We start from the raw sequence: 8,327 nt of genomic DNA on the forward strand, positions 1-8,327 counted from the left end.
CACGCCCCACTCTCACACACATGCCCCACTCTCACACACACACACACGCCCCACTCTCTCACACCCACGCCCCACTCTCTCACACCCACACACACGCCCCACTCTCTCACACCCACACACACGCCCCACTCTCTCACACCCACACACACGCCCCACTCTCTCACACCCACACACACACACCCCACTCTCTCACACACCCCACTCTCTCACACACCCCACTCTCTCACACACCCCACTCTCTCACACACACACCCCCCACACATGCCCCACTCTCACACACACACACACCCCCCCACTCTCACACACACGCCCCCCCACACATGCCCCACTCTCACACACACGCCCCTCTCACCCACTCCTCTATATCCATCTGCACGTGATAATATTCATCATATCGCCCCGATGCTACAGCACAGTATAATGTTACATGGCTTCAGTTTCTGTAGAAAGAAAAACTTAAAATTGACTTTATGATGAAAATATCCAAGTGTACTCTATTCCTGTTCGCTCAGGCGTGAAGTCGGAACTACACAATTTGACATTTCTATGCTTTCAAGCTACAAAGTGCAGGAGAAAAACAGACACCTCCATGTTCTTCTGCCTGTCTTTTTTTTTTTTTTTTTTAATACATTGATCTAGCAGGCTGTTATGAGTGACGTATATTTACCTCCTTGAAACAGTGAGCTGTACAGCCAGCGTTAAAGATTTAAGGAAAACAGCCTTTTAAACTTTTTCCTCAAGTTTAAATGCAAACTTTTCCAAAATTGCATTTAAATGTATACAGTAATATTTCTGGCTGCTTGTTGAAGCCTGAACTTTCTGCTCATTCTGTATATTTATTCCAGGTGACATCATTTATAAACATAATAACCGAGTGATGAGGTGCGGTTTAAAACTGTCGGTCCCTGAACACCATTTTGAGAACCAAGTTGCTGTTTATTTGAAACGAGAAGCCATTTTGTTCCCCAAAACACCTGAATTGCAGTGTTTTAACAGTCACTGTGCAACCGCAAGTTAACTTGTGCGCATCGAGCCAGTTGGTCAGAGGTATGATCAGTAAAGTGAGAAAAGTCTCTCCATTATAGTCAGTCCCGAAAGATGGTATGCCATCATTTCATACCTGATCCAACGATTAACCGTGAAAATAAAACGGATGCAGAATCGTTTCGATCCGTCTTACCAGAGCAGACACGGTGAAGTCTCTCGCGTGCATTTTCTCGGTCAGCCAGTCCACCTTTCTCCTCGTATTCAGGAAAATGACGGCCTGGGTAATCGTCAGAGTCTCGTACAGATCGCAGAGCGTGTCCAATTTCCATTCCTACACACAGACCGAGTCATTTAGTGCCAATAAACTAAAGTAAACCTTGTAAATATTGACATGTAGCGCAGAATCTTGAGACACAGGACACGGGACATTAAGAAAGAGGTCCCTCCTGGTCTCATTTCCGAGGCTGCGGCTTTTGCTCTCTCTTCTTTGAGATGTACCATACTAGCATGACCAGCAGGACTAAACCGGTAAAAGCTCAGACCTGCTGATTTTGGCATGGCGCTTTTGGTAAAGAAGGGCTTTCTCTCTCTCTCTCTGTGTGTGTGTGTGTGTGTGTATAATCACCTCTCTTTCTACATTGATGTAGAACTGCTTGATACCCTCCAGGGTGAGCTCCTCTTTCTTCACCAGGATGCGCACCGGCTCACGCATGAACTTCGTGGTCACGTCCAAGACCTCAGCGGGCATGGTGGCCGAAAGGAGCACCACCTAAACGCAAACGCAACAGTGACGCAAAGTCACTTCCTGTGTGTGGCTGGTGATGATCTAGCGGTTACCGGTAACCTTTATTTTATTTAAATGAAAAAAAAAAAAAATCACTCTTATTTCTCATCCCTTTTGTATGCAGATGCAACTTCCCAAAAAATAAATAAATAAATAAATAAATAAATAAAAATCCCATCCCTGTCCCTCCCCCAGAGTCACACTGACTAACACGGCGATATTTTCAGATCAGACACCGTAAAAACGTCACCGACACTAAAGTGTATGTTAATGATCCCAAAACAGCAGCTTTAAAAACTGTATTTATTAATATTAATAACTCCATCAAGAAGCTCCACTGCAGCTATGAATGCTCATCTACTATTTTTATTTTCTTAATAGAAATGCAATAAAAACAGGACAGCTGTTGCACTGAACCTTGAAACAAAGGCCACTGGACATTAAGAAAGAGGTCCGACCGCGTTTCATTTTCGGCGCAGCGCACGTTCGTCTTCTTCCATACTTTCACTCTGCTAGCATTATTACATCAACCAGGAGACCTGGATTCTGTAATTTCAGCACAGTTCTTTTGGATGGAAGACTTGCAGGAGTTGGATCAGAATCAGCTCCATCCCCTCTAGACTTTCGGTTCTGCTAAAGGAAACTCGACTCACCTGAATGTTTGTGCTCAATTTCTGGAAGATTTCATAGATCTGATCCTTGAAACCACGACTCAGCATTTCATCTGCTTCATCCAGGACAAACATCTTGATCCATTTAGGAGCTGCGTTTATTAAAAAAAAAAAAAAAAAACAAACAAAAAAAAAAAAACAACCATTATGGTAACCGAACGAATCGTGTAGAACTCGATCAACACGTCACACCGTGTCGTACTGGACAGAGATATGATCAGTAACGTTAAAAAGCTTCTCCATGACGTGTCAGTCCCGAAAGATGGTATACCATCACTTCATACTCAATCCAACAAGCTGTTTTTATTTATTAAAAAGCCGCCGAAACACGAACTCACAGAGAAACCTCCTGTTCAGCATGTCGAACACGCGCCCCGGAGTCCCCACGACGATGTGCGGCGCTTCCGCTTGAAGCTTCTGCATCTCGTTGCGCACGTTGGTGCCTCCGATACAGGCGTGGCACGACGCACCCATGTAGTCGCCCAAGGCCAAGATGACCTTCTGAATCTGCGCAGGCACAAAAAACAGCGGATTTAGACACGACGCTAGAGGCAGAAATCATCACTATGGTCAGATTTGTAGAGAAGTTACTTTATCTGTAGATCTACATGCCTTCTGAACTACTGAAATAAAAGTTATTCTCCTCTGCGTTATCCGAAGCTTAACAACTTAAACGTAAGATTTCACCTACTTCATAATCATTTTTACTCATGTTACTCAAAACACGTTTCCTGATCAATTTTCTTTATAAATCTTATAAACATCACACTAGTACTAGCACATGGGATCCTCAAAACTGTTTTTCCCAAATAAATAAATAAATAAATAAATAAATAAATAAATAAAAGTTAAATAAAGGGGAAAAAATTCTATACACAGAACCAAAAACGTATTTTTCACAATGACTTGCATTAATACATCATTCCTCTCCCTAAATAAAACAATTACAGAAATTTCCAATAAATAAATAACTATATAAATAAATAAAATAAAGTTTATTGTTGGATTTGGTAGTTTTTATATTTAAAAAAAAATTTCTTTAACATCACACGATAAAAAATAAAATTATTCCAAAAAACTTCTGTTTAAAATCAAAATCTCTCTTCGGAGTGTCTTTAGAGTGAAAAATATTTGTACTCCATCAAGAAAAGACGAGATTTTTTTGGTTTTATTTATTTTAAAGCGTGCATCCTTTCATTTACGCATATCTAATCAGCCTCATTTACATAAACGCACATTGTTCAAGTTCCAAAACAAGAACAATCATCTAAATATCTCAACAATCAACTGACGAGATATTTATAGATTTTTTTTTTTAATTATAAAATTACACTATTGCCTTATAAATGTTAATATTTAAAATTTTAGGCTCAAACATTAAATGGAGAAAAGAATATAGATATATATAGTATACGCTATAAATTATATACATACACACATGAAATCTGGCTTCCTGCTGAATATTAAATACAAAAAATAAATAGACTCCACAGTTACATAGCAGGAAGAAGAGCAAAATTGTACCTTGGATTGAGCCCCAAATATGCCGCCTTGGTCTGAGACACACTTAAGTTTATCATGACCTCAGGTACAGCATACCTGCTGAGCAAGCTCACGGGTCGGCGCCAGGACCAGCGCCTGGGTCTCTTTCTGCTCAATCTCCAACTGCTGCAGGATGGAGATGGCAAACGTGGCTGTTTTGCCCGTGCCTGACTGGGCTTGAGCAATGACATCGTATCCTGAACAGGATATAAAAAAAAAAATAATAATAATTAGCTTGAAATTCACCATAAGAAGTTGAGATCTTTCTTCTACTTTTTTTTCCTTCTCTTTTTTAAAGTATAGTTACCTTTAATGCAAGGAATAATCGCTCGCTGCTGAATAGCTGACGGCTTCTCAAAACCATACGCATAGATTCCTCGAAGGAGCGTCTCCTTCAGGTTCATGTCATCAAAGTTGTCCGTGATCTCATTCCAGTTGCTCTGCAAAGCAAAATCCAGATGTTCCAGCGTTAAATAATTTCTTTATAATCATAACAATAAGCATAAAACGCTTCGGACAGACTCGATACCAGAGAATCTGACTCTTACTAATCCGAATTTTATTTGTCATAGGCATAACCATACACACACACCACAGACTTGCAGTGAAATGCTTTGTACAGCTGTTCCAATGTAGAAAAGAAAGTATAGAAAAATATTAAATATAAGAAAAATACACACAAAAACGTGTAACAAGAATAAGAATATATTTATGGATGTTGGCAGCGACAGTCTGACAGCACCGACATTAGGGCCTTTCGCACCGCTTTAGCTCCAGAACTAAATTTACGGTACTAAAGTACTGGGTGATTTTGCGTGAACTGTTTCCCAGTACCGTTTAAAGGGTTGCATTCGCACCGACAGCGGGCACTAGGAAGTGACGTAAGCCGTAAGACGTCATTTGTGCGCGGCGTTCAACAACGGAAACAAAGAAGAACAACGTAAACAACCGGAGGATGGAGGACGCTGTGATCGGAGCTGTGTTTTTGTTGCGTCTCGCGTCCATCTATCGCTGTTCTCCATACTTGCGGAATAAGTCGACACTACAGTATGTTTACGCGGCGTTTTAAATCATGGCGTGTGAGGGCGTTTTCATACGCGTTTGGCCAATCAACGTCTACTTACGTCACGGATAGTACCAGTTGTGCTGCTTAGACCCTGCTCCGGAGTAGGAGCTCATTTGGTTCCCGAAAAAGGCAGTCGGTACTAAAATCACATCCAGTTCCGGAGGTGCGAAAACGCCAAAAAGTGGGTAGTTCCACATTTAGTTCAGGTACTATGAAAAGGTTCCTGCGATGCGAAAGGCCCTATATTTTAAGTGCAGTTTTGTTCGATGTAATATGCAATAATGTGCAATACTACAATAAATAAATTATTACCGTTATGTATTTAGATGTAGATGGAAGTTGGGTGTTTGTAGATGTACGGATGGAGATGAGCGATTCTTAGTCCTTGGTGTTGTTTCTAAGATCATAACTTTCACCAATAAAAACTTTTCCAACTTTCCCTAACAGTCTAACCGATAACGCGCGTGTTCTCAGTGTCGGATTACACGATGAAGATCCTCTAACGATAGACCTGCGATTAAACAAAATGACGACGTTCTTGCTTACATCAACTGTGGAAAAACTGGACTCTCAATCATTCTTCAACTGTGCTTCAGGTAACAAGGACACTTTGTTTATTAGCGTGTTTTTTGTTTTTTTTTTAACGGTTCGCCAACACCACTATCGTATTTGTAGCGTTCCCGCTGAGTCGGCCGCAGTGCTACGTTATTCTCCTGCTGGTGGCTTTTAGACGAGTACAGCAGCACTTGCACTCATTTTCTATTTTTATTTATTTATTTTAAAAATTTTATTTATTTAAATAATAAATAAATCTCACCACCAGAACTTTCTCATCAGCTGTGTTTGGTTGCAGAGGCACTAAATCCATCACCAGAGAGCATCTCGCATCAGGTGTACTTAAAACTCACTCTGTCTTACGTGTAACTACGTGTACGCAAGATGGCTGCCGCGTGTCTCTTACGGACTTTTAGTGGCGCTTGTGCGCGTCCAACATCAATCCCGGAGGCAGCGTGGCACCATGTGACGCTGAGTTTCAACGCTACTCCATAATCAGACTAACGCTGCATCTCAAATCGCATACCTACGTACCATTCTAGACGTTATTGAATACGAACACTAATCTTTTTTCCTAATGCAGGTAGTGTTTGAATTTTAAACATCTCTCATGTCGCCTTTAAACCTACTGAAAGCTCTGTATTGAGTAACAGTCCTCTAAACATTTCCTAGAGGAGTAAATCCTTTGGAATGTACGTAGATCATGGCAACAATCACGATGACAGCAAAATGTTTTAAAGAGAAACAAGGCTCGTCTGTCTTGTTTAACGTCGCAGCGCGTGAAAATCGCTAAACGTTTTCCGCAGTTAGACTCGGAAACCTGACAGACAGGGATGTTGATCTTTCAGCGTTGACGTGCGATCGCGTTTGGACGTCGCGTTTAATCCTCCAGATGTACACGAGCGACGCAGACGAGTGTCAATTTTTTTTTTTGACAAGCAACTTTTGTCTGTAACTTGTAGCAGATAAAAACAACTTAAATTCAAAATTGTACAAGATTCATCATGTTTGAAACAAATACTAAAAATATTATAGTGTGTATTTGTTTTATATAGAGGACACATGTAGACATGATGGAAGTTTAATATTGTTGCACTTCTGTCTTTGACAGCAAGACCGAAGATTATACCAAATAAATTTAGCTTAACTGTAAAAATATTACAAAATTCATCATAATATATAAGAAAAAAATACTAAAAATATGATACAGTGTGCATTTCTTTCATAAAGAGTAGTACAAGATAAAATACTAAAGGTCCTGATCCTCTTAATGAGCTTCGTTTCCAATCTAACTCTTCTTACACGCATCACTTTATAATTTTACATGTTTTTGGAGCAAGTTGCTCAAGTATTTAACACCAAATTCCAGTTTCAAACCTTACAGTTCATTTAAAGCAGGATGGAGAAAATTCACAAACTCTTACGTCCTAGATTCGTACCATTGCAGACAGCAGATTTATTCATTTATTTATTCATTAATTTATTAATTTACAAACCAGAGAGTTGATTTGGAAATCGTTAAATAAGCGAGAATTTTGGTCCTTTAACAATTTTGGGCCAAATAAGTTTGTGTGAAGTCAAATTATTTAAAAATAACAAGCCAATCCAATCCAAATAACAGCAACATACTGTTTAAAGTGCAGAATCTAAATAAATGATAAGTAATTTTAAGAAAATCACCTCGATGACGCCATCAGGCTCCATTCCTTCTGGCCCTCCATGGTCTCGATCTCTAGAGCTACATTTGAAAAAAACCACACACACACACACACACACACACACACGGTTAACTCCAACTTTACATACTGCACCACGCATGCAAAACACCCAAGCTTGAAAATCAGGCATTTTCTACAACGCCACGTGGAAAGACTGAACTGACGCTGTGCTGCGGCTGTGTCCCAATCGCCCCCTTGCTCCCTACACTCGCGCACTAGGTCTACTGAGGCAGCAGTAATGGCGCCTGCACCCTACATAGTGCACTACATGTCCAAATACGGCGTCTCTCCGTGTCCCGAGGCCCTGGATGATGGATGACAGCCCTGGAGCTCATCTCACACCCTGTATCTCCACTCATCAAAAGGTCACACGGGTGTACGATATGAAAATGACCTGAAATCCAAGCGCAAGCTGCGAGTTTTACAGATTAGCAGCGCTAAAAGATTTCTCCTTGCTCCTAGCATTAGCGTGTTAGCTCCAGGCCTCGGGATGAGTAACGAGCAGCGGGCGTGGACGCCATCGTACACGCTTCATACACGAGCATCAAGGGTTTTCGCGACGAAATATAGGTGTTTAACGAATAAAATAGAGACTCGAACTATATTTAGTGTTAGATTAACGACGCCAGTTGCGCCAGTAGAGTGAATTACGTCGCGCGCGTGCGCTAGCTAACGAGCGAGCTAGCTAAGGGTGGAATGTAGGCCAAGGCATGGCGCGCGCGCGCGGCCTCCCTAACAACCGCCGTCAAGGGGAAATAAATTACACATTAACCACGATTCGGCTCACTATTAGAAGAAAAAAGGCGATGTGTAAAGGTTATAAATCGTGTATATTGTCTGATTAAACCGGCACACACCTGTGATAATCAGCAGAACCGCTAGACATGATCCGCTCGCGACTTCGGCATCCACTCGGAAAGGAAGAGCGCGTGAATCTCAGGCGAGTTTTATTTAACCGGAACTATTTCATTCCGGAGCCCGCGTGCACCTTGGGATAACTACGA

The 8,327-nt window shown here is 41.2% G+C and overlaps 1 protein-coding gene and 4 non-coding genes across 5 annotated transcripts in view; all 5 read right to left on the bottom strand.

Annotated features, from left to right (window-relative positions):
- The window catches only part of eif4a2 (eukaryotic translation initiation factor 4A, isoform 2), a 12,830-nt gene extending 4,503 nt beyond the window's left edge, over positions 1–8,327 (bottom strand). Inside the window, exons 1-8 of the mRNA XM_034303979.2 lie at positions 8,181–8,327; positions 7,286–7,343; positions 4,292–4,424; positions 4,042–4,181; positions 2,781–2,949; positions 2,425–2,534; positions 1,613–1,756; positions 1,181–1,318 (exon numbers count right to left, since the gene is read on the bottom strand). Of these exons, the coding sequence (XP_034159870.1) occupies positions 1,181–1,318; positions 1,613–1,756; positions 2,425–2,534; positions 2,781–2,949; positions 4,042–4,181; positions 4,292–4,424; positions 7,286–7,343; positions 8,181–8,209 (921 nt within the window). The 5' untranslated portion in view covers positions 8,210–8,327. The remainder of the gene's footprint in view (positions 1–1,180; positions 1,319–1,612; positions 1,757–2,424; positions 2,535–2,780; positions 2,950–4,041; positions 4,182–4,291; positions 4,425–7,285; positions 7,344–8,180) is intronic.
- Positions 1,048–1,120, bottom strand: LOC113540702 (small nucleolar RNA SNORD2). Its single transcript, XR_003404076.1, has one exon. It is a non-coding gene; the product is annotated as a small nucleolar RNA SNORD2 (small nucleolar RNA).
- Positions 1,377–1,566, bottom strand: LOC113540698 (small nucleolar RNA SNORA81). Its single transcript, XR_003404072.3, has one exon. It is a non-coding gene; the product is annotated as a small nucleolar RNA SNORA81 (small nucleolar RNA).
- LOC113540697 (small nucleolar RNA SNORA81) lies at positions 2,173–2,351 on the bottom strand. The gene has a single exon (XR_003404071.3). It is a non-coding gene; the product is annotated as a small nucleolar RNA SNORA81 (small nucleolar RNA).
- LOC113540703 (small nucleolar RNA SNORD2) lies at positions 2,654–2,726 on the bottom strand. Its single transcript, XR_003404077.1, has one exon. It is a non-coding gene; the product is annotated as a small nucleolar RNA SNORD2 (small nucleolar RNA).

This window comes from Pangasianodon hypophthalmus, chromosome 4 (assembly GCF_027358585.1).
Source record: "Pangasianodon hypophthalmus isolate fPanHyp1 chromosome 4, fPanHyp1.pri, whole genome shotgun sequence".
In the NCBI taxonomy this organism is placed as follows: domain Eukaryota; kingdom Metazoa; phylum Chordata; class Actinopteri; order Siluriformes; family Pangasiidae; genus Pangasianodon; species Pangasianodon hypophthalmus.